Source organism: Ostrinia furnacalis, unplaced genomic scaffold (assembly GCF_004193835.3).
Source record: "Ostrinia furnacalis isolate ACB-3 unplaced genomic scaffold, ASM419383v2 OfSCF1918, whole genome shotgun sequence".
Lineage (NCBI taxonomy): Eukaryota > Metazoa > Arthropoda > Insecta > Lepidoptera > Crambidae > Ostrinia > Ostrinia furnacalis.
The window spans coordinates 53,740-79,529 of record NW_021132157.1 but is presented as its reverse complement, the minus strand read 5'-3'; the positions used below and the strand labels follow the sequence as shown (position 1 = coordinate 79,529).

At 39.7% G+C, this 25,790-nt stretch overlaps 3 protein-coding genes across 3 annotated transcripts; 1 reads left to right on the top strand and 2 right to left on the bottom strand.

Moving 5' to 3' along the window:
• Positions 1-419: 419 nt before the first annotated feature.
• On the bottom strand, positions 420-9,204 carry fest (wurstfest). The gene is made up of 7 exons (XM_028306384.1): positions 9,027-9,204; positions 6,711-6,890; positions 5,742-5,827; positions 4,839-5,009; positions 4,158-4,442; positions 2,727-2,849; positions 420-934 (listed from the first exon to the last, which is right to left on the bottom strand). Exons 1-7 carry the CDS (start codon positions 9,105-9,107, stop codon positions 832-834), a joined length of 1,029 nt encoding a protein of 342 aa, XP_028162185.1. The 5' UTR covers positions 9,108-9,204; the 3' UTR covers positions 420-831.
• Positions 9,205-11,082: 1,878 nt separating this feature from the next.
• LOC114354098 (uncharacterized) lies at positions 11,083-12,030 on the bottom strand. The gene is made up of 2 exons (XM_028306355.1): positions 11,961-12,030; positions 11,083-11,851 (listed from the first exon to the last, which is right to left on the bottom strand). Exon 2 carries the CDS (start codon positions 11,770-11,772, stop codon positions 11,083-11,085), a length of 690 nt encoding a protein of 229 aa, XP_028162156.1. The 5' UTR covers positions 11,773-11,851; positions 11,961-12,030.
• A 2,894-nt stretch (positions 12,031-14,924) lies between these two features.
• Positions 14,925-25,365, top strand: Tudor-SN (Staphylococcal nuclease domain-containing protein 1). The gene is made up of 10 exons (XM_028306373.1): positions 14,925-15,099; positions 15,457-15,578; positions 17,200-17,503; positions 17,588-17,758; positions 17,866-18,091; positions 19,011-19,227; positions 19,727-19,930; positions 20,233-21,211; positions 22,423-22,662; positions 24,766-25,365. The coding sequence occupies exons 1-10, from the start codon at positions 15,049-15,051 to the stop codon at positions 24,937-24,939; spliced, it is 2,688 nt and encodes an 895-aa protein (XP_028162174.1). The 5' UTR covers positions 14,925-15,048; the 3' UTR covers positions 24,940-25,365.
• Positions 25,366-25,790: the final 425 nt, after the last annotated feature.

Sequence of the window (25,790 nt, the reverse complement as noted above, 5' to 3'; positions counted from 1 at the left end):
GTCGTGCCAAGTCTATGGTTCCTTACTGCGATTTCTTTATTATTATATTTAATGTTGTGTGACTTGGCCGTTGAACAATCTTTATTAAGATAATCATACATTTAAGTATTATTGAAATACGCAGCTTTATTAAGCCTACAATTGACTGGTTATTGCATCAACGTTTTCCAAGTGCAATTTATTTTCCATCGTCAATGGGTAGCGGATTTGGCGACAGATTGGTGCAATGGTGTCATGGAGCATCTGGTTTGGTACCCTTCAACGGCCAAGTCACACAACATTAAATATAATAATAAAGAAATCGCAGTAAGGAACCATAGACTTGGCACGACTTTGTCTAGATTTCATTACTTTTTAGAGATAAACAGGCAGCTCCATCGAGACTTGGCTAATTTTTTACAGAATGTTTTTGGTGGGATTATATTATTAAAGAAAAAGAAAACGTATACAAAAAGCTATAAAAATAAAATACCGTTAGAGTAAGTCAGTACGCACATCATGAGACGATGATCTAACACTTAATCATGAAACTGTAATCTTAATTACTATGAAATACTATGACTCGAGCGACAAGTCTTCGTTGAGGCGAGCTTGGCAGTGCCACCAAAAATGCGATTAGAAATAAATAATCAAAAACTCGGGTAAGCTTTACACACTGGCGCTGATTAAAAATAACGACTAATTCACCGGAAACTTTGAAAGCGACTTGTCCACGTGTTTCGTACATCTAAAGTGAATAAAATAGAAGAAACCATCGTGTTGTGTGCGGGCTAAGAGTTCTGTACAACATTCCAGTCAGTCGAGTTGTCAGCGGCTGTTGGCGTGGGGTTGCTAGTACACCTTGAGTTGGTTCTTGTCGTCGAAGCCGGCCGAGTGGCCGGCGTTGCGGACGATGAAGGAGTTGCCGTCAAAGTGCATCCGCCTCTCGCCGCGGCTGTTCGACAGAATAAACACTAATCACTACATAATATTTTAAAAGCTCTCCACCGCGTCAGTCTGTCCGTTCACGATAAACTCCTGAACAGATGTTCATGCAATTTTCACTAATAGGAGTATTAACCTTTGGCGTGCTATTGAGCCGCGCAAAACTGCACCCGCCAACTGCTACGGTTTTCAAATGATGTTTCAAAATGACAAAGTAGTCTTGTCTTAGATCTGAGACATAGCAGTTGACAGAGGTTGCACAGATCTGAGACAAAGCATAGGAGAGGTTAATGAGAAAGATGTAGGTAGTAGAGAAAGGCTATTTTATTATTCCACCAATAAGGTAAACTTGCTCTTTGATTCCCGCAAATAGATCGAGATCAATCAAATGCGGATTGAAGCGAGAGTTTTCTTCAGCAATCCAAAGAAAACGCGAAACGTGGAAATAAAATAATAGTGACTTATAACAACTTCCAGCCAAATAAAACCTTGACAGGAAAATATTAATAGCTATTCTCAAAAGCATAAACAATTACTTCGTGCGGACTGTAAGCTAATCAACAAAAGTTTCCAAGTATCGACAAATCTTATTGGAGATTGGCTACGCCATAAAGTGGACTTATATTTTGGGAAAAAGCCAGAAGGCTTTTGAGGTTTCTCGAATGATTTTGAGCGTTTACGGAAATGAGATTTATTTTATTAAGTAATGTTAAAGAAAAATGGGGTCATAGGATTCTGTTGTCACTGAAGGGAACTGAATTAAGAGAAATGATAGTGACCGACTGACGAGGTCATGTAGGAAAGAAAGACGAGAGTCTGAAAAATACGATGAAAATCAATTGGACTAAATAACTACTGAAACGCGCAGGACCGTTCATTGTGGAAACCTTGGGGGAGGCCTTTGTCCAGCTGTGGACGTCATTTGGCTGAAACGAACGAACGAACTACTGAAACAGTTGGATAAAGTGCACGAAAGTAGCTGGTCTTAAAATCAGAGAAAAAGTTAGTATTATCGTACATTATCATTCTGTGGTATTATGTTAAACTATGCTATTGAGCAATTGAAACGGTGCCACGATCTCCAGCAGGGCACTAAGGAAGGAATGAGTGCTGACCTATTTTAGTCTGAATATTGCAAGTTGAAAGTTAATTACAATTTGAAGCAATTTGCCGCGAAAAGTTTCTTCCGCACGCAATCATGCTAATGCACTAGCATGCCCAGAACTTCCCGTGTCTGTTGCGGTGCAATGCAATTATTCTAATGAAAGGAAGCTCAGCTTCTAAACCAGCCTGTGCTCGTAGCACCGTTTAGGTTGAATTTAGTGCATAGGTAAGTAGACATCGCGTACTAGAATTTTTAGGTTCTACTTAACTATTCGCAATAGAGTTATAAGATAGGCAATAAGATAGAGATTATCAATTGTAAAATTCCTTCATCTAAACTATCGAACGATGTCATAGGATCATCACATAATTATTATTATGAATGAATACGGACTAGGTATAAACTGCAATTAAAAACATAATGGACTTATTGCTAGAGTAATGCCCGTTTTCACCATCAATCCCTAATTTTACAACAGGAATTTTGTTTTCATACGGGTCCCTTAAAAATTTGGGATTGATGGTGAATACGCATAAGTGGCATAAGAGTCCCCGCAGACTACAGACTTATGAATATCAGCATGAAAGTTCGCACATTACACGGATTTGGTATCGGTCGATTCTTCATTTAAATTAGAAGTCGACCATACTATCGGCCGATAATGTCTGTAGTTTGTGGCGACTAGTGCAACACTCACCGCACAAAAAGGTGCTGTGTCTGGCCAAGCGAGGCGGTGCAGTGCAGGAATGGGCTGGTGATGGACGCCGACCCGTTGCTGGGGCTCGTGCGCAACTGGTACTTGTGGCTGCAGCGATGGATCCTGCGAGTGACGTAATAAAAACACATGAACGAGACTTGAGTATATTTAATTCTTTATCATGAGAGTTGAACGCTAAAATTGGGGATTCAGTGTCGCTTAGACAGGAGCCATTTTCTTTATGATGCGCTATTGGACACAAACTAAAGACCGATATTGGTGTACTGGATCCAAGGCGATTCATTCAGGATAGGCCTTTTCTTTAACTAAAAGAATCCTACCTTACGCTTTTATGGTATCTTTATTAGAAGGATTAGCTACTAGCTAGGCTTTGTGCACAAGCATTAGACGGCTAATCTCATGACATATCGTCAATGGCCTTTAATTCTTTATTACGTAAAAGATTTGTGAGTGAAAATACGTAATTTAGTGAATAAAAAACAAATTACATTTACCTATTAGTGAAAAGATAATTAAGTTCTCAGTTAGGTACCTAGGTACATTGTAAACTTTCAGATTTAATCGAAACGCCTTCCCAAAGATCGTGAGATTAAGAATCCTTCATTCTAATTTGATGAAAGTAAACTTGACTGTTTGACAAAGTTATTCTGCAGCAGAGACATCAGACAGCGCTTCTTTGAAGATTGGTTTCTTCTATTGTTTTTGTTGAAAAAGACAGTCTTGGAACACTTGACTGTCATCTAGCCTCAGTGTCTCACCTGACAAGTCCGTCAGCAGTCTGGCTGACGCGTTCGTTGTCGATGATCCCAGTTAACAATGCCGTCGTCGGTGAGCCAGTACTGCGCGGCCTGCAGCAGCGACAGCGCTTCATTGAAGCCACTGATGTTCTTGCTAAACAGAGCACTGTAATAGCCTTAGTGTCTCACCTGACAAATCCGTCGGCAGTCTGGCTGATGAGCACGTTATTGATGATCCAGCTTTTAATACCGTCGCTCCAAACTCAGCAATGCGCAGCCCGTAGAGAAGTGAAGACGCTTTAAGAGTCTCACCTGACAAGTCCGTCAGCAGTCTGGCTGACGCGCACGTTGTTGATGATTCAGTTATCGATGCCGTCGTCGGTGAGCCAGTACTGCGCGGCCTGCAGCAGCGACAGCGCTTCATTGAAGCCACTGATGTTCTTGCTAAAAGAGCACTGTAATAGCCTTAGTGTCTCGAGTCCGTCGGCAGTCTGGCTGACGAGCACGTTGTTGATGATCCAGTTATCGATGCAATCATGCGCGGCCTGCAGCTTAACCGTGCTTCATTGAAGAAGCACTGATGTTTTTGCTTACACTGATGTACCGTCGCTGCAAACTCAGCACTGCGCAGCCCGTAGAGAAGTGAAGACCTAGAGCGCTTTAAGAGTCTTACCTGACAAGTCCGTCAGCAGTCTGGCTGACGCGCACGTTGTTGATGATCCAGTTATCGATGCCGTCGTCGGTGAGCCAGTACTGCGCGGCCTGCAGCAGCGACAGCGCTTCATTGACGAACGACGGGCCGTGGCGCGACTCGTTGTAGAACACGTTGAGGGTGAAGTCCTGGCTCATGTCGAGGAAGGTGTCGGTGGTGGTGCGCGTGCCCGCCGCGTCCACGAGGTACACCAGTGCGCACTGTTCGGCCGTGAACGACACGCCCTTGTACCACATCTTTGCGTACCTGCAAATGGAAAGGCAGCTTGCGGAATTTATCACGGGAATAGTCACCTATGTAACGTGACTAGGATCTATATCCTGCAAAAATAAGAGCACACACATATTTCGGCTAATTAGTAATATTTGAGTGCCTTAAAGTAAATATCTTAGTAGTTCATCTTAGCGATAGTTAATAGCAAACAAACAAGCAAGTAACTATGCGATGCCATGCTAATGGGCGCTTTGTAAAGTCGTTGCTAATGGACCAAGCGACTCTACATACATTATGAAGAGATTCTTCCAACCAATTTACATAAGAATTATAATTAAAGACTAATTGTGTGCTTGTGTGCATCAGACATGGGTTGAATCCGAGCCACGAATATCGTGTTTTCTTCGCTCTATTGCGACGATCACTAACTTGTTATTCCCCTGCTGGTGGCGAGCCTGGATCTCAACGCGGGAGCCGTAGTGGTAGACGCGGCCGTTGGGGTGGATGAGCGCGGCTGCGGCACCCGACCGGGACAGCGCCAGAATGATGTTGTTCTTGGCGTTGGTGACGCGCACCGCGCCGTCGATCGTCATGTCCACCCTACGAAATGCAATGCGGTCTAGACTCTAGCTAAACAAACAAACCCACAGCTAACAACGCCCGTATTCACAAACGATGCTTGCTTAAGTGAAGCAGCAAATCGAACGCACAGTGTTAAATAGAGCTCTGTGATTAGTTCGTGTGTCACCTTATGCGTCCACGCGCACTAGGAGACCTCATAGTAATGTTTGTGAATACGGGCGTAACTAACTGACTTTTGCAATTTCAGAAGTCAAGACAGTACAAGTCATCGACATAATTCTTTTGAAATACCGTCAGGTTGACAGCGGGCTTGGTGTGTCCTTAAATTGGAAAATTTAACTAACTACGATTAGTAATCATCATGCTAACTACTTATGTAAACTATGTATTTTTTATCATACATAACTTGTTTAATGGTAGTGCTAAATGTAAGGATATTGTCGTTTAGGTAGAGCACCGCCGACTTAAGCCATTGCAGCTTTCGTGAGAGAACAATCTACAATGGCGTGATACATCACTGGGATAGCCAAAATAGCTGAGTGATGGCGTCATACTTAATCACTCAGGCCGAGTTGCATCATCTAGCTTTAACCGTAACCGTAACTGTAACCGATGTTTTTTGTGTGAAGTTTGACACATTTTTGACGTTTGTTAAAGTTAAAGAAGATGGTGCAACCCAGCCCTAGATAGCCAAAAGAGAAAGCGTTAGTTTCTTCTTGAAGCACTGAGGTATCAATTAAGTGCACTCACTTCACCCTATCACGGAGTCGGAGGCAAACAGTACCATGCGGGGTTACGGAGGCGTTGTATCCCGCGCCTCCCACCACGTCCGTGACCTACAAAATTAACAGTTAACAAGTGACGTTTAAAATCAAACAGGGAAATAAATCACAACAGTCCCATTTTAGGGGTTAACTGATGAAATTGCTGTATACATAGATTAGTCTTGTATAATTCAAAGCAAGAAGCAGTGATGATAAATAATAACTACTGTAAAAACCATATTAAGTAATTAGAAAATAGAGAGAAATTGTAGATATTTCTTCGAATATGATGAATTTATCGCGACTCTACCTAAATAAAAATCGCTATATGCCGTATGTACGGGCATAAATCTCAGGTGGAAATACCCACAGCCTCTCCACTCAGCTTTTCAGCATCGTCGCTCCACTTATCTTCGTGGCACATCTCAAGAGACCGGTTCGAGACCGCCTTCTCCTTCGAGGAACTTGCTTGTCTTGGACAAGTTAGATTCCTACAATGGCACCTGTCTTAAACCTGGTCCAAAAATACCTCAAGCTTCCTCCAGGTGTCGGCATGGTAGATATCGTCTCCGGGGTAGAAAGGTGCCTTGCGCTGCAGCGGAGCCCTCCACGGGGGCTGCCAGATGGCCGCGCCCATGAGTTCTGCCTGCCTGAGGCCGCCTTCGAGGAACTTATGCTGTAGTCTTGGACCGCGGAAAAGTTACACTCCTACAACGGCTGTCTTAAAGCTGGTCCAAAAGTACCTCAAGCTCCCTCCAGGTGTCGGCATGGTAGATATCGTCTCCGGGGTAGAAAGGTGCCTTGCGCTGCAGTGGAGCCCGCCACGGGGGCTGCCAGCCGGCCGCGCCCACGAGTTCTGCCTGCCTGAGGCCGCCTTCGAGGAACTTGCTGTAGTCTTGGACCGCGGATAAGTTACACTCCTACAATGGCTGTCTTAAACCTGGTCCAAAAGTACCTCAAGCTCCCTCCAGGTGTCGGCATGGTAGATATCGTCTCCGGGGTAGAAAGGTGCCTTGCGCTGCAGCGGAGCCCGCCACGGGGGCTGCCAGCCGGCCGCGCCCACGAGTTCTGCCTGCCCGAGGCCGCCTTCGAGGAACTTGCTATAGTCTTGGAACGCGGACAAGTTAGACTCCTCCTGCAAAAGTTCAAATCTTTAGCCCATGGATTCGGGACCATTGTGAGACCAATGCCTGAAGACAGTGTAAGTAAAGGGAAAGATTTCGATACGTACGTTGTAAGACTACAACCACAAGATGTAGGTACATAACTATGTGTAGGTGGTAGTTATGTACCTACATCTTGAGTTTTTTTTATAAGGCTATGGTTTTGCTAGTTAGCTAAAGGACATAGCGAATTACGATTACGAAATCAAACCACTCATTATCTAGAGGCAGATTCCTATGATGCCATGCTATTTTCATCCGATTTGCATACCTACTAATAATGAAGTGATATTTCACAATCATATTAGGTAACTACAAATGAGAATGTAGTTACAAATGATACAATCAATAAATTAAATACGTATTAATTAGGTAATGTTTTAAGATTCTTAAACAATGTAACGAGCATAACCCACTAACGACATAGTTCTTGCATCAATATAATTACCAATTAAGCAAAATTATCCAAATTGCAAGAATAAACAATTCTCATAAGTTTATAAACATCGCTCTTTTACTAGTGAGCTAGCTCAGAATATTTCGAAATAAAAATGTTGCTCAGAGGGCGTTTACATACTTAAATGGGGGAAGTTAATTTTTAACAAATCGAACATGGATGACGTCATTTGACAGTAGGTATGTCAGACAAGGGGTTTGCGCTGCGAATGCACACGAGGCCACCGATCAAACAATGAGATATTGCAGAGTCTACGCTACAGCATCAGATGCAATATGCTGTTACAGAATCGCAGTAATTTACAATTTACAAGTACCTACCTATCTGTCTACTTAAAAAAGGTGCTATTGCTAGACCTTAAACTTACACTTCCGTCAAGAATAATATTAAATAGAACATTAAGCATACCACAAAGTGGGCTATAACTGGGCCATTCTTAAATTTGTGCCAATTTTTTTTTAAAAATTAAAGATTTTTTTTTTAAACTTTTTGCGATGTGTATCGAAAGTATTAACCAAAAGCATACTTTTGATGTATATGGACAACCTTAAAGCCCTTGGAAAGGAAACAAAATAGCCTACGTAAACACGGCTGTGACACTGCATGACACGGATGTGACAGTTTTACATTTTTACTGTAAATAATAATATTTATGTTGTTAAATTTATATCATAATAGTTTAAATTGATTAACAATAAAATACACTAAATTCGTTTCATCAACAAAAGTGTTATTTGGTAATATGTACTTTTTTCTGAACATCCAAAAATTTAATTAAAATTGAGATCAAAAATACCGTCAGGTAGTTAATATATCTACTAGATAATAAAAAAATAGACTTTTTATTATTGGCACTATCTGATCATGCTTCCGATATGCTACCTACATGGTTTCGATATGATAATATGCTTAACAAATTAGTAAATCTTAAACACAGTAGGTACCTAATTGAGTATCAAATGAGATTTCTGTAGGATTCACATAACAGTTGGTTTTGACAACTTAAACATGTTTCATAGTCACCGTACCACTAAAAATATGGTTAATAGCAATTCCTTTTAAAACAACTCCGACCACCTCTGTAGGGCCTTTACCGGGAGCTGTCTCAGTAAAATTTGATATTACTGCAGAAATGAGAAAGTGCAATAATTTTTCCTTCGTGGCATCTAGAAAATCATACTAGCGAAAAATAAGTACACTTACTAAAAGGCTACTCCTAAAAATTGCACAATACACAAAATAATTTAGCAGAACAACAAAAACTATTAAAATAATAAAAATAGAATGTCACAACCACGCGTTGTAATGTCACGACCATGTACTTAAATAGTTTGCGGTGGTGACACATTTTTAATACCATGGCCGTGACAATTTGGAACGTGTCCGATATATCCAAAAAACTATCTGTGAATTAGCAGATCTTGTGCAATTATCTGAAACTATACTGCATGAGGTACATAATTATGTTTTATACAATAGCGTGACATTGATACCTACCTTTAAAAACCGTACACGGGATGGACGTGCGTAAGAATAAGAATTGACCAACTACCTACTCCACACGTCGTCATCTTTAGCCTACTCTCCTTAGATTTAGTGGACCTAGTGCCTAATTATAAAGGATAGTATGATTACTTTATGGAATGATAACCTGATTGTAAGAATGTGCGGTATAAACGCTCCTCGGGCGAACAGGCATGGTCACATCCTTTCTAAAATCTGCGTTAGCCATTTTAACACTTCTTCAACTTAAAACTGTTAAGGTTAATTCACTATTTTTAAAAATACATGAACAACAGTGACTACATAATATAAATCATACTTCACGGTCGGAAGGTAAGGGAAAAGTCAATTGTCATTTATTTTATTCGATATTTAAATTTTATTTTACTTCTCTGCGGTGACAAATCAATGAGGCTGATTTATTTTAATTGAAACTCTACGAAGGATGGAAATAAAACTAAATTATTGAGGTTTAATTTTATCGTTATATCTCTGTTATTTGTATGCCTACATTTTCTACTTACTCGTAATTAAATCGAATCAAAAATTGAGGAGATCCGCAAGAAATCCAAAGTAACCGGCGGAGCCCGCATTTTTACCAATCTTAAGGCAGTGGCTCGTAGTTCAGAACTGATGGAAGAAGAGAAAAATTCACGATTGCCGACCACAAGCCGAAAGACGTAGTGCAGGCCTCCCACTTGATGGACCGACGATCTGATGAAGGTCGCGAGATATGAAATATCTGGATACGGGCAGCGCAGGACCAGTCATTGTGGAAAAAACTTGTTAGATCTGCCAGTAAGTACTGACCCAGTAAGTATTGCCACCTCTCCACTCTATCTTTTTAGGGTTTTTCTTTAACGTTGGGAATCACCTATTGGTCGATGGGGAGTGGAGACGGCCAGTGTAGGTACGGCCACATGGAACCTCTCACTCTTCGTCTACCGCTACCACACCCTTGCCTTGCCCGGGGGGTCCTGGCCCTACCCCTGGCCAGGGGGTTAACTCCACCATATCGAATAACAAATGATCGAACGTTCCAAATATCGAATGATTATGTAAAATATCGAAAGTCGATCTTATGTTGCATAGTCTGTTTATTAGGAAGATGGAGTGCGCATGGAGATTAGTGAGGTAAGGAATACTTACGCTTCAAGTACTTAACTTAAACTATTCTGCCCGCATCGACATCTTACCTTGTCGGTCGCAGTTTTTATTAATTATACCGAGTGCGAGTACTTACCCGAAGTACGAACAAACACGTTCTCGTTGTACCTTTTCGTGATACTTATTTAATTTTGATAATCGTTTTTATTACGATTACGATTAAAGTGATTCGTGCTTAGGGCACTGAATTCGTTCTTGGACGAATTAACCACACAATCCGACTAATATTATTGTACGTTATTTTTATATACCCGATGTACGTAATTATATTAATATACGTTATATTCAGGTATATTATTGTTAAGTCCACAAAACGTACGTCAGAAGGTTGGAACAGTAAAACATGTGATTTCTTTAAAGGTGTATTTGCGACTAAAATAAAACTGGCGGGCTCAGCCGCCGACACATACAAGGAACAGTATAACTATTGTTTCCTATTGTTAATTGTATTGGGCAATGATGTGGGAACGCAGGACGCTACTCAATACGTCAATACTCTCTGTTCATTCATGAAGTTAATTTATTACTCTGATTAATGTGTACCTACATCATCCCCCTCCTTATACAAAAAATAAAACACAATGACACTTGATTGAGTAAATAACAAAATAATGAATATTTGAAACAACATTATAAATCAAAATTCTATGTCAATTAAAAAATATCTAAAGACAATACGCTCAATCAAATTGTACACTTGGTCCATTGTGAAATTACAAGCAATGCACAAGTTTAAGTAAACAGTAAAAACATAAGAAAGTTGTATGTGCCTATCATTATATAATATAAAAATGTCAATTACAAATTACTAAACATCAATAAACATCTCAGAAACAAAATAACAAAAATGTTTTGCCAAACAAAATACAATAAATCAATTTGAATAAAGAGTAAAGTAAAAAATCATGAAACCATGTATAAAGTAAGTACATAAAAATACAATATTAAATTAATAAACTAATAGCTAATTAATAATACGCATAATAGTTTACATGTTTCGTAAAAACATTAGAACATTGTATTTATAAAAACTTATCCTAAGTAAGTAACGATGAGCCGCCTTGCAGTCGGTTAATCATTTCCGATAATTCGTGAATGCTTCCCGGCGTGGAGGTTTTCATTTCGGCTATTTCTGTATATTCTGGCCTGGTTGCCTCCATAACCTTGTCCGCCACCGTTGCCAAGCTCTCCAAGTCCTTGACCTCGGTGACAGCAAGAACAGCCTGAACTGCTGACGGCAAGTGTCTGGTCCACATTATTTGTAGCGTGGAGTCTGGTAGTTTGTTTCTAGCCAAGTCTCTCATCCGACGGAGAAGTTGCGATGGCTTTTGGGTGCCCAGTTCCATTTCCCCCAAAAGCTTTTGAAATTGCCGCGTCTCAGACTCTTCAAACACTTGTAACAGACGGTCCTTCAATGTCTGATATCGTCTTTCTTGTGGTGGTGACAGCAGCAGGTCGCTGACTTGTTGTATGGCAGATTTGCTGAGTTTGGTAACGACTAAGTTTTGTTTTGTTACATCTCCTAGTCGTTGCGATTCTACTACGGCCTCAAATTGGACAAACCAGAGTCGCGGTTGGTCTGACCAAAAATCAGGTATCCTTGACGAAACACTTATACTCGCCAAAGTCTCCGTCTCCGTCGACGCCTGTGCGGGCGGTGCCGCTAAAGAAGGCGCCGGCGTATTAGGCGCGGCGTAAATAGGTGCGGGTCCGTCTTGAGGATTCATATCCACAATGCACTGTCCAAAACGTAAAAAAAAAATGTTCAACAGGCGTCACCAATGTACGTATTTATACACTGTATACCTAATGATCACGTCGGGCGTATTGATACACTGTATACGTAATGATCACGTCGGGGTATTCATACACTGTATACCTAATGATCACGTCGGGGTATTCATACACTGTATACCTAATGATCACGTCGGGGTCACCAATGTACGTTAATTTTATATACCCGATGTACGTAATTATATTAATATTAGTGACCGACCGAATATTCGTTTTCGTTTTCGTTTTCGGCCATTTTCGGCCAAAAAATGGACATTCGGCCATATTTTCGTTTTCGGCCAAAAACCAGCCGAAGCTTCGGCCAAACCGAATATCAGAAATACTTGAATAAGATGGTGACGTTTATCGTTCCGATATCTTCGGGAGTGAATCTGGTGCACTCATGGTTCCAATCAGACTTGAACGGACGTATTATTGTCACACTCTTTTGAAGTTGTGAAGTGAGGTTACGTTGTAAAGGGTGTCCAGCGAGAATTTTCCAAGTTCAAAATTGAATACAAATAAAACCAAAGAGTTTTCATTAAGTTTAATTGTTTCAAAATAGAGTCTAATGCGGATTTGAAATACGCCATGAGTCACTGGTCGGGCGGGAGCCTACAGAGCGTTCGCAGTTGAGCAATAAGTATTTGAAATGTATTGAATGATCGATGAATGTCTGATACCACAACTGCAACTGCATCCCGGTCAACTACGTAACTCTATTTCAGCAAGAAGGTGTCTCACCACACACGGAGATTACCTCGATGGAGACACTGAGGACTATTTTTTTCAAATAAATGATCAGCAAGTACAGGGGTACATACCCTAGCCGCCTCGGTCACCAGATCTCACACCATGCATGCGACTTTTTCTTGTGGGGATATCTCAAGTCAATAGTTTACAGCAAACAATCCTTAAATAATTCAGGTTCTGTAAGAAAATATCCGCCGTGGAGTTGCAGGAAAATTATTAGCGCGATTGGCTCTCGCATAGTTGTGAATGTAAGGGTCCGGCTGTGAGAGTGCCTATAGTAAAACGTGAATCATCTAAGACATTGCCTATAAAAAATTAAATTCGCATTGTTAAAGTCCAGTTTGCATTTGTAATAAATAATAAAAAAAAAACAATAATTTATTTGTATTCATTTTTGAAGTTGAAAAATTCCCACTGGACACCCTTTATTTCTTCTTCACTTCCCAATATTTCAATATACACCGGATATAATATTCTACTAAGAATTCATGATTAATTTTTTTGTGTTTTAATGTCCGTTTTCTTTAATCAATCCTTATCAAAATCAACTGTCAAACGTCATTATGTTTTTGGTCAAAACAATAACGGTTTTTAAAGTTTTTACATAATTTCAGATTAAAATTTGAGAGTTGAAGGTCATTTCGAAAATGAGACTGCAGCCGAAGCTTCGTTTTCGTTTCCGTTTTCGGCTGAAAATCCATATTCGGTCGGACACTAATTAATATACGTTATGTTCAGGTATATTATTGTTGTTGTCCACTTATAAGTAATGTCCACTTTATAAGTTAAATCCACAAAACGTACGTCAGAAGGTTGGAACAGTAAAACATGTGATTTCTTTAAAGGTGTATTTGCGACTAAAATAAAACTGGCGGGCTCAGCCGCCGACACATACAAGGAACAGTATAACTATTGTTTCCTATTGTTAATTGTATTGGGCAATGATGTGGGAACGCAGGACGCTACTCAATACTCTCTGTTCATTCATGAAGTTAATTTATTACTCTGATTAATGTGTACCTACAATTATAATCCTACTAATATCTATATATATAAAAATGAAACCCGTTTCGCGTTGTCACGGCATCACGTGTGAACGGCTGAACCGATTTCGATAATTCTTTTTTTTAAATGTTTGTGGAAGTCCAAGGATGGTTCTTACGGAAAAAAATATTAAGAAAATCTCTACGCTAAGGCGGTACGAAGTTCGCCGGGTCAGCTAGTTATATATAAATGCGAAATTCAATCCAGATTATGGATGTCTGGATGTTTGTTACTTTTTCACGCAAAAACTACTGAATGGATTTTGATGAAACTTTACAGTATTATTGTTTATAACCCAGATTAACATAATAGGCTATAATTTATGCCGATCTGTGACACTAAATTTCACGCGGGTGAAGCCGCGGGCAAAAGCTAGTCTAATCATAATTAAAGTCACCTATTTCTACATTCATTACAATCTAATAGATAAGTATGTCACATCATGCCCGGGCACATAAAGTCAAAAGGTCAATCCCTGACTCTTAAGGCTTACTTAGAGGCAGTTGGTTTATTAATGTAGGTAACTGTTCCTACACCTAATAGGTCGAACCTAATATTATTTAGATGATGATAAGGTATTCATAGATTTTTACTTATGTAAGTACCATTAGTACTATCCATTCAATGGTACACAAGCAAGAGTGAAAAAAGCAACAACCGGCTTTTTTTTTGGTCTTGCCATAGTGCGTGGCGAGCCGTGCCAGATTGACGTCATCATCACCGTCAGCTAGCGCCAGCGCCACGCCGCGTCGTCGGTCCGCAACAATCTGAATTGGTCCGAAACTGACACAAATAAGTAGCTACCTTATTTAATAAAAAAAACTCAGTAGGTAAATCAAAAAATGGCTAAATCTACAGATTGTAGGTTACATAGGTTGATAACTATCCCTGAATACCTCGTCCTTTTTTTCTGCTTTTTTAGTCCTCGACTAATTTTTCAATCGTTGGATATCTTTTCACTGAAGAATAAAATAGTGATTTTGCCAAATACCAAACTTATTCTTTCTGTTAAAACTTATAAGGCGATTGTAAAATCACTAAATTGACTAATTTTTTTATCCATTGATTAAATAGAATGGGCTTGATTCGGACCATTTATTACGAAACAATATTTAGGTTATCGATTTTTTACTACCCACGATTTTATTAAAGTTTGTAATGGATTGTGACAGGCTAAGGTAGTGAAAAACCCCCAATTGTTTTCATTTATCATTAATAATTACAGATATTTTTAAATGTACTCTTACGCAAAAAAGAGAAAGTAGTAATTAATTACTATATTTTATCTGTAGACCCTCCTCAGCGCCTTTCATTTTCAAATCTGGAAACACCGGCGACCCGCCACGTTTCGCCAGTCTTGTTAGTTGTCCACTCGTCTGTAATTTTTAGCTTCTTATACGTTTAGGATCGTAACAGAGTAATATATATCAAAAATGAGTGCTCCAGCACCTTCGCCTGCTTACAAAATCGGAATAGTGAAGCAGGTAATACATTATTTATGTTTTTCAACATTTCAAAAACACAAGTGGTCCGTACCTCGTGCTGATTTCGTTTAAATTGCCCTGTTGGCACCATAATCCTCTACGATTGGACCGATTTAGGTATTTTAGTGTTGTTAATTTGCTCATTTAAACAAAAAAGATGTGAGTATCTTTGCTTTTCGTTGTATAAAGTTGATTGTTCATCCAATCGGTGGACTATTTGTTCTAATTTGAGGTCGCATAGCATGCAGTGCCGAATGTCAAAGAAATGGTTTGATCGCAACATGGTAGAACTAACGATAGGATGCATACCTAGCGCTTGCAGGCTGGGCGAGTAAATAATGAATGTTTGACTTACAGGTATTATCAGGAGATACAGTGGTCATAAGAAGACAGCCCCAGGGCGGCCCGCCCCCCGAGAAAGTGATTGCTCTCTCTGGCATCACTGCACCAAAGTTAGCCCGCCAAAGGCCAGCTAACAAGTAAGTTTACCCTTGTTTTCACTTTATTGTGTAAATTTTCATATATTAAATTTTTATATAATCCCAGTTCGATTACTAGATTTCATCAGAATGGACAATTATTGTTACTTAAAAGTGAAAGTAGTTTTATGTGGCAACTACTTCCAATAATTATAAGTACATTAGGCTAAGTTTTGTAAGCTGATAAGTAATTTTAACTTAATGGATACGCTTATAGCGAATTCTTCATATTTTGTATTCAGTCTCTACATTACAAACTTTGACTATAATCTAAAAATGTTACCATTCTATTGTGTGATGTATGTGAGAGTATAATTATTATTCATCTACTTAATTTAAAATTGTTCTAGTAAAAAAAAAATAAGTGAAAAAAGTAGAAGAAAGACAGTACGTTTTTCTGACGTCGATTTACCACCACTAAGGTAGACATAATAAAATTATGAAAATTGTTGTAGTTAGAAAAACAAACTTTGACTTTTATTTGGCTTGTTATTATATTTTTATTTTGCATGTTGATGTTTATTCAACAGTATTTGTTTTTAATTTTTTTATGATTATTTTTCATTGTCAGCTGGCGAGATGCAAAAACAAGCATAATAGCGAATACATTTTTATATCAAAGCAGGAGTGCCTGCTCTAATAGTGGTCAGAGGACTACTAATATGATTTTGTAATAGCAGACTATGTCATTACAGTCAGAAATAATTAATCAATATTAGTAAAATAGTCTACTAACCTCTCATAAACTAATGTTGCTGCACATTAAATGCAAACATTAAGTCAATAGGATTTTCAATACAAAGAAATCATTGCAACTAAAGTCTGGAAGTAAAATCTTCATAATATACATACTATCAAAATTATTGACACTAATGCAGAGAGACATCTACTAAAGCTTTTATTTTAAAGGATAAACAAAATAAATAGGTATTTGTGTAGATTATTCAAAACAATTTCATTTTTCATATAGGGCCTAAGTTTTGCACCAGAATGTGTTCAAGCCACCATTATTGTCCATTATCATACTTATTTTTTTTATTTTATGTTTTGTAATAAATACAATCATAGAGCATACTGCAATGGGCCAATTTTGATGTAAATCGAGACTTGGCCTCGTAACTAAGATATGTCAACTTTAGGCTAAAACACGTCGCCTAATGACGTATTTTTTTCTAAATTATGTCCTAATATTAACTTAAATTAGTAGCATTATAGGACCAGTACAAGATTTCGTAATTTATACACTTTGCAGAGGCTAATATTAAAGTTGTTATTTGAGATATTAAAATGACACTTCCACTGCTGTGCTACCTTAAATTTCCTAAACTGTTAGTTTGGCGTTTTGTATACCGGTTTTAGTCTCAAATCGGTGAAATATCAGTTTTCTGACTCAAATCAAACAGCATGTCAGTTGATCGGCAATGTGTCTATTCATGCAATTTTATTTTTCATTTAAATTTTTATTGTTTCCTTGAATTTTTTCCTTTCCTTTATTTTATTGAATGAATGATAACTCTATCATACAGTGTTATTTTTGTTTATTTTGTAGTTTCATGTTTATCTATGTTGTAACTGTTTTTTAATGAATTTAACATCTAACTGACCATTATGTTTCTTTTAGCGATGTCGAGACCAAAGATGAACCTTTTGCTTGGGAAGCACGTGAGTTCCTCAGGAAGAAACTCGTTGGCAAAGAAGTAATCTTTACTGCTGAGAAACCTCCCAACTCTGCCACTAGAGAGTATGGCTCTGTTTGGGCTGGCAAAGACCCTACTAAAGATGAAAATGTAACCGAAGGCTTGCTCGCTGAAGGGCTTGCTAAGGTTAGAGATGGGGGCCGTAATATTCCCCAGCTGAAGAGACTAGTTGAAATTGAAGATGTTGCTAAATCACAAGGGAAAGGCATCTGGGGCTCTGATCTTCAGGTAACGACTACATACTTATTTCACATCCTATATACCTTTGTATTACTTTATTGAAAGTTGACTAAATGTATTTAATTAATGCAGGATCATGTTCGTGACATCAAATGGAGCGTTGAGAATCCTAAGGCGTTTGTTAACAGGCACAATGGGCAGCCAATCAAGGCTATCATAGAATATGTACGTGATGGATCCACGGTCAGACTGTGTCTTTTGCCTGATTTTAACCAAATCACGCTGATGCTATCAGGAATAAGGGTGAGTGATTATATCATTTTTACTCTATGAGCCCTATTATAGCTCTTTTGTTACTTATGTACCTTTACAATAAATAAAAAAATAAATATTTTGTACATTCTTGACAGTGCCCTGCTGTAAAGCAAGATGGTGATTCAGAACCTTACGCTGAGGAAGCCCGATTCTTCCTTGAATCCAAGCTTCTACAGAAAGATGTGGAAGTCATCCTTGAATCAGTAAACAACAACAACTTTGTCGGCACGATTCTGCACCCTCAAGGAAACATTGCAGAAGCACTCCTGAGACAAGGATTTGCGAAATGCGTTGACTGGTCATTGGCAGTAATGAAATCAGGTAAGCATTTTAAGTATAATAACTGCTAATTGCGAAAAATGTTGTGAGAAGTTTTTTCATGCTGTGCTATAAACATTACTTCTATTAGTCACTAATTTTGTTACAGTCTCACAGATTTAAACTAAAAATAAACCAGAATAACATTATAACTTAAGAGAATGGATCAATGAACCAAGCCCGTTGCTCGAGTTTTTGCCAACTCTTCTGTAACATTGTATGATCTATTGTGTCAGCCAAGCAGTGTTTCATCTCTGTTTACAAAGAGAATACCTTGAGGTCTATTTCTGAACATAATACTTAAATACCAGATGTGGAATATCTAAGCTGTGCTTTCCTTAATATCGGTTGTGCCATCTCTTAGTATGTATTACCCAGACACTCAGGACTCGAAATTGAACTCGTAAAGCTAGCTAGGGGAGGGTTTTCTACAGCGGAGACGATAATGTAGGCTGGTTTTGCATATACATAATTATATCAACATCCACGTAGTGTCACATCGCGCGGCTCACCTAAAGCTCGCAGATTTAGTGATACCTAGAATTGTTCCTAGTAATGCATCCTATAAATCAAATTGAAAACTACACGCAATATTTAATTATAAGGCCCAGAACAGACGGTGAAACGCAACTGCAACTGCTAGTTACTTTTGAGTTGCATCTAAGTTTCTGCCGTAGCGTTTGTTGAGCGCGACCAGTTTGAAAGTTTCAAACTGGTCGCATCATGTGTGGTCTCTCAACGGACGCTATGGCAGAAACTTAGATGCAACTCAAAAGTAACTAGCAGTTGCAGTTGCGTTTACCGTCTGTTCTGGGCCTTAGTGTACCAATTTGAAACTAATTACTGCTACAATATCACAGCAAATGTATGTGTAACCTTTAAAACTAAGTAAATAAAAAATTAACACATGACATATGTATAGGTGCGTCCACTCTGAGAGCTGCCGAGCGCGCGGCCAAAGACTCCAAGCTGCGAATCTGGACCAACTACACCAGCACGGCCCCTATCATCGCGGCGAAGGACAAGGAGTTCACCGCCACCGTCACGGAAGTCGTCAACGGCGACGCCCTCGTCGTGAGGATGCCCAATAACGCCACCAAGAAAATCTTTCTGGCCAGCATCAGACCACCACGTGAAAAGTAACTATGGTTTTTCATATAAAAGTGAGCGACATGTCTAATGTAATAACAACAATTTTGACACTTGCCACCGTGTAAGACTAACGCCCGTATTCACAAACATTACTACATTATGAAGTCTCATAGTGCGCGTGGACGCACAGGGTGGCACACGAACCAATCGCAGAGCTCCATTCAACGCTGTGCGTTCGATTTGCTGCTTCACTTAAGCAATCATCGTTTGTGAATACGGACGTTATTTTCTTTGTTTTCAAATAATGGACCAAACAAAAGAAAAAAATTGTTATAATGGGTCGATGATACCTACCTACATCTAAAAACTCTCAATCTTTCTTTCTATTGATGAAAACCTTTTTAAAAGTTGTGTATAATAAGAGAAGCATATTGATAGAAGGAGCGACTTTGTATATTTAGTCTGTTCTTCCATTTCTCTTTTGTGTACTTAACCTTGTCTTGTCTTTCACATTCATTCATATCGTGTTTCCATTTCACCATTTAGGAACAGCCCCGATGAGGAAGGCAAGCAATCTCCCAGGCCGAAAGGATTCAAGCCTCTGTACGACATCCCGTGGATGTTCGAAGCCCGCGAGTCTCTCCGAAAGAAGCTCGTCGGCAAGAAGGTCAACGTCACCGTGGACTACATCCAACCGGCCAAGGACAACTTCCCGGAGAAGTCTTGCTGTACTGTCATGGCTGGTGGACAGTAAGTGGAACTAATTCTCATATGTACTTAATGATCTACTTTATAAAAATAAGTCGGGTTTTCCTTCCTGACGCTATAACTCCAGAACGCACGAACCGATTTCCACGGTTTTACATTCGTTGGAAAGGTCTCGGGCTCCGTGAGGTTTATAGCAAAGAAAATTCAGGAAAATGTAACAAACGAAATTCCACGCTGGCGAAGCCCCCGGCGGAAAGCTTTACCATTTGACTATGTCGTTATCATATCTTAAATACTAAGATTTGTGAAAAATATTTAATCACTTATTTTTTCTATGTTTTCAGGAACATTGCCGAGCTACTGGTGAGCAAAGGCTTCGCTACAGTCGTGAGGTACAGGAACGACAACGACCAGAGAAGCTCGCACTACGACAAACTCCTGGAGGCCGAACTGAAAGCCCAGAAGGCCGGCATCGGCGTGCACGCCAAGAAAGACATTCCCGCCCACCGCATCCAGGACACCAGCGGCGACTCCGCCAAGGCGAAGAAGTTCTTCCCCTTCCTGAAGAGAGCTCAAAAGACTGAAGCGACAGTTGAATTTGTTGCGAGCGGTTCGCGCATGAGGCTGTACATTCCTAAGGAGTCTGTGCTCGTGACTTTCCTTCTGGCCGGCATCAACTGCCCGCGGGGGTCGCGGCCCGGCGTCGGCGGCGGGCCCATGCAGGCCGCCGAGCCCTTCGGCGAAGAGGCGCTCGCCTTCACCAAGGAGAAGTGCCTGCAGCACGACGTCATCGTCACCATCGAGGAGATGGACAAGGCCGGCAACTTCATCGGCTGGCTCTGGGTGGACAACGAGAATCTGTCCGTCTCCCTGGTGGAGCACGGCCTGGCGTCCATGCACCACACCGCCGAGGCATCGGAGTTCGCGCGCGCCATCAAGAACGCGGAGGAAAGCGCCATCAAGAAGCGCATCGGCGTCTGGAGGGACTTCGTGGAAATCGAAAAGGAAACTGAAAAGGAAAGGAACCAACCGATCCAGGATCGCGTCGTCAAGTACGAGAAAGTGTTCATCACTGAAATCACTGCGGAGGGTCACTTCTACGCTCAGAACGTAGACTTGGGCACGAAATTGGAGACCTTGATGGAAAAGATTCACCAGGATTTCAAGTCGAACGCCCCACTGCCCGGGTCCTACATGCCCCGACGGGGACAAATTTGCGCAGCGCGCTTCTCATTGGACGACCAGTGGTACAGGGCTAAGGTTGAGAAGCTGACTGACGACAAAAAAGCGCACATATTCTACATCGACTATGGAAACCGTGAGGTGAGCAATTAATAGTAATTTTGCATTCATTTCTCTTGGCTAATCCATGTAAATATTGATTCTGATCCGTAGATAATATTTGTCTATATGGGTTCTGAAGCAGTTATTGAGTAAAAAGTACAAACATTGTAATAGTAATAATGTGAACCTACAGCGTCAAGTACAAGGTGGTTTATTACATGAGAAATACTGTAAGTATTTACTATAAACTGTCTGGTAAATTAAGTGTCTAAACTTGTGTCTGTGCATGCGGACAATGCTATTAGACTATTTTCTTATTTAGAAAAAAGGGGTTATTTTTACTTGTCGTTTATGCGGCTGCGTGGCCTGACGACTTGCAGTCTGGACCACAACAGCAGACTGAAATACCATATCTATTACCATTATTTCTATTTAACCGGCAGACAGTGGTGACTGAGTTTGTTGCGGCGCTTCTTTTTAGCACTTGCCAATATTGGTCTCGAAGCGCTGGTAGTGCAAAAAGAGACATGTGAAGGTTTCATAAGAGCAAAATTTTGTATTAGTCAATAGTCTTGCTTTTATTTTTTAACTAGCGGCCCGCCCCGGCTTCGCACGGTTGCAATGGAATTTCTCAACTTTTCTATAATAATTATGCATGTTTTATACATATAACCTTCCTCTTGAATCACTATCTATTAAAATAAACCGCATCGAACTCCGTTGTGTAGTTTTAAAGATCAAAGCATACATAGGGACAGACAGACAGCGAAACGACTTTGTTTTATATTTTTTATTTATTTATTTATTTATACTTCAATGCCAAAAATATTAACATTAGGCGAACTTAATGCATAAGGCATTCTCATCCAGTTTACCTTTGGGTTATGCAGAAAAATTAGTTTGGCGGTATAACAAAAAAAAACATTACGAACAAGAATTACAAACGTTTTAGTATAACATGTATATTTGACGATTTGTAAGCACTATCTATATATCTATATATATAAAAGAAAGTCGTGTTAGTTACTTCGCTTATAACTCAAGAACGGCTGAACCGATTTAGCTGAAAATTGTCAGGGAGGTAGTTTAGAGCCAGGAGAAGGACATAGGATACTTTTTATCCCGTTCGAAATTAAAAAAAAGTCTGCTTATTTATTGCCATTAAGGCGGAACAAAGTTCGCCGGGTCAGCTAGTTTATAATAGTCGATGCAAATAAAGGAATTTCGACTGACTTAATCCAAACCTGTAGGTTGTGAGCGTGACCCGCCTGGCTCCGCTCCCGCCAGGCACTGAGAGCGAGCCAGCCTACGCCAGCGAGTTCCAGCTGTGTTGCGTCAAGTTCCCATCCGACCCCGACGAGCGGGCGGAGGCGGTGGCGGCTTTCGGCGCCGACACGCTTAACAAGAAACTGCTCATGAACATCGAGACGCGTGGAGCCCCGCCGTCCGTCACCCTCGTCGACCCCGCCACCAATACTGATCTTGGCAAGGTAAAAATATATTGCTTCAACTTTCATGGTCACTAACAGAATAATTATTATTGACGTGATTCTTGCTATTAACCAAGGGCCCTGGGCCTGGGGCAAATAAAAAAAAGGGCCCACTGATATCTAAACTGGTTAGGTTTTAACAAGTTTATTGACATTAGCTTACTTACTCCTGATACAGTATTATTTTTTTAACCATTTCAATTCCTCTATGTTCTCTTCTCTTTTCTTCACAATAAAACGCACATCGATGAAAATAAAACGCACATATCGCATTTTCGCGTTCAATTCGACTGAGATTTGCCCCGGTGCACTGCCCCGCCTAGCCCTTTGGTAGCTACGCTACTGACGTGATTGCTACCATGCACCTTAATTTCGAGTCTCCGATTGCAAGCGCCATGATCAAGGAGTAACTGAGGAACTGGCGGTAAGGTAAAAATAAATAAAGCTTTATTTATCCATATTTAATTTAAAATTACAATAAAATTTACAATGTGATGATACAATGGATCCCTTTAAACAAAAAGTTGTTCAGTTGATAGCACCGTTTTCGTAGCCCTTTTTTGTGGTCCTTGCTATTATGAAGTTTCTAATGCCTACGTTCGGTATACCTAGAAATATGTCCAATATATGTAGCCTATATTATAGCCTATAGCTAGGCTATAAGCTAACAAGCGAGATCTATATTATAGACTTCTCAGTTGCAAAATGACAAAATTTATGCAAATAAGCTTATATAATCTCTTGTATTCGTTATCACTACAGGTCATCGCAAAAATCAACAAATAACAGTTATATATATTAATGATTAATGGCAATGTCCAAAATTAAATCTAGCCAGAGTTTTCATACATTCATAGGAGACTGGGGAATGTATAAGTAAGCATTGAATTATTCACATGGTGAATTTACATAGCGTAGTTGTTGAAAAAGCATAATATTCTTGCAGAATGAAGATATCAATGTCTGCATTGACATATCGACTGCATTAGGTTTGACTTGATGGATATTACCAATTTGTTTTACAGATAAATGCTCGTGTGTATAAATCCGAAGTAGACTATAAATTCCGGGTTAAAATATTCACTCCATGAATGAATCCGAGAGGTTTTAAATCTTTCTTTGGTATATTTCGATCGTGCCCCACTAGGTTTCTTTTAAAAGTAGCGATGAACTAAAAATCGAATGTTACAGTAACTTTGAGACAATATTGCAGTTAATTTCTTCAGGTAAACTCCGCTTTGAAAACGCTTGAAATCCGCCAGTGTGGCAGCTCACTAAGGTCTCAGTCAGACTGCACTAGCGGGTACGGGCGGGTTTTGAAGGATACAGGCTGAACGAGCGATTAGAAACGCCCGCGCCCCTTCACATGCAGAGACGACGCGCATGTGGAGGGTGAACGCAATAGAATATTTGATACCATTTTCCAATAATTCGAAATCAGAACTTTTAAAAAAGACTTCTTTGTTCTTGTCTTAAAAACATTTAAAATCTGGGGGCACGGCAGTGCCCCCACCAAGTCGAGCAAAAAAGCGGCACGGCCGTACCATCCTTTTCTCGAAGCAATTCAGGCCATTTTCGACCGCCTGTAACTTCGTTGTGGATAAAACTAGAAGGCTGAATTTTCATTAGCTATGCAGGCATTGTAAAGACACGGTATATTTAAAATTTCATTCAATTTGAACCAGTAGTTTAAGAATTATAACGGGTCAAAGTTACTTAATTTTGTCACCGCATGAAAATACGTGTAAATTAAATTATTTAGTGCGATGGCCAAGTCAATATATTTATGTAAAACGTTAAAGATTTCCTGGCCTGGACTTGGTATTACATGGATCTCATAACTTTTTACCGTAGAACAACTGAGTTGCGAGACTTGGTTTTTTTGACAAGTATTGTTTTTGATGGGATTTAGATTTTTGGTGGCATTGTAATTGAAGAAAGTAGTATAATTGAGTTGACAAAATAGTGAAGTCACTTGCTTGTAGCCATACAAAATCTATAAGAGTCTCGTTCTGACAGTTTAAAGTACGTCATTGATTGGTGTTAACACGTCTATTGGCGTCTCCGCTCCGAACGAGTCTTGACACTGTTCTCTCGTTCCAGAACCTGATCAAGGAGGGCCTGGTGCTGATGGAGTTTGTGCGCGACCACCGGCTCATGGCGATGGTGGCGGAGTACCGCGCGGCGCAGGACCACGCCAAGAGTTCGCGCCTCAACCTGTGGCGGCACGGGGACATCACCGACGACGACGCCGTGGAGTTCGGAGCGCGCCGCTAGCGCCAGCCGACGCGGGTCGACGCCACCGATTCCACGTCACATCTCACCTGTGCCACTTGCGCGTCACCACACATGGAATCAGTCGTATTCGCAATCCTCAACGTTATCCAGGGCTAAAGCAACTCCCCATCTCAACTCTCCCTTCTCAGAAATGAAACTATAATTATTACTATTCTAAGGGCTTGCTGTGTAAAAAGCAACGTTATGTGTCTATTAGAACTACAGTAAAATATATTCTTCATCATATATTTAAATGTAACACAACAGGGTTTATCCATAGCCTTGTTGTATTAGTTTTTCATTTCTGAAAAGAGATCTACTGTCGTGGTTTGCTTTGTGAAGGTATGCAACAGACTTTGAAATATAAATCATGCATTATTTAATGAATTTTTAAACGTAGTGAATTGTGTGTCGGATATATGAATTTCGTATAATAATAATCAGTGATGTGGTCGTAGCTTCGCGCGCTCGCGGGTGGCGAGCGGTGTCCGCGAGTGCTTCTTTGCTCCAACTGTGTGCGAAATACGATTGTGAAAACATTTTACTATAATATATTATATAAACGTGGTTTGTACCTAACCTCTTCCGATATCATAATTAAATATAATAAATTATCTGGTGTAAATTGATCTTAATTATTACTAATATGGTATTATACACATAATAATTATACTATTATACATTTTGTTTTTTATTCATAATGAATAATACAATTTTAATAAATAATAATAATTAATCTATACTTAATAAAAATGCATTATTTAATATTTACAGTTTTATATCAGTAAATGAAATTAATGTGAATTTATATTTCGTTGTTATGTTCTTATTTATTTACAATGACACGTCTA

Bases quoted from the DNA above. Each gene is read 5' to 3' on its own strand.
- fest (XM_028306384.1), bottom strand. From the start codon at position 9,107: ATGGCTAACGCAGATTTTAGAAAGGATGTGACCATGCCTGTTCGCCCG. The intron at 5,828-6,710 runs GTACTTTTGGAC...TTAATTTTGTAG, and splicing joins ACACCTGGAGGGAGCTTGAG to GTCACGGACGTGGTGGGAGG. The intron at 2,850-4,157 runs GTAAGACTCTTA...CGTCACTCGCAG, and splicing joins ACTGCTGACGGACTTGTCAG to GATCCATCGCTGCAGCCACA.
- LOC114354098 (XM_028306355.1), bottom strand. From the start codon at position 11,772: ATGAATCCTCAAGACGGACCCGCACCTATTTACGCCGCGCCTAATACG.
- Tudor-SN (XM_028306373.1), top strand. From the start codon at position 15,049: ATGAGTGCTCCAGCACCTTCGCCTGCTTACAAAATCGGAATAGTGAAG. The intron at 17,504-17,587 runs GTAACGACTACA...TAATTAATGCAG, and splicing joins TCTGGGGCTCTGATCTTCAG to GATCATGTTCGTGACATCAA. The intron at 22,663-24,765 runs GTAAAAATATAT...CTCTCGTTCCAG, and splicing joins CCAATACTGATCTTGGCAAG to AACCTGATCAAGGAGGGCCT.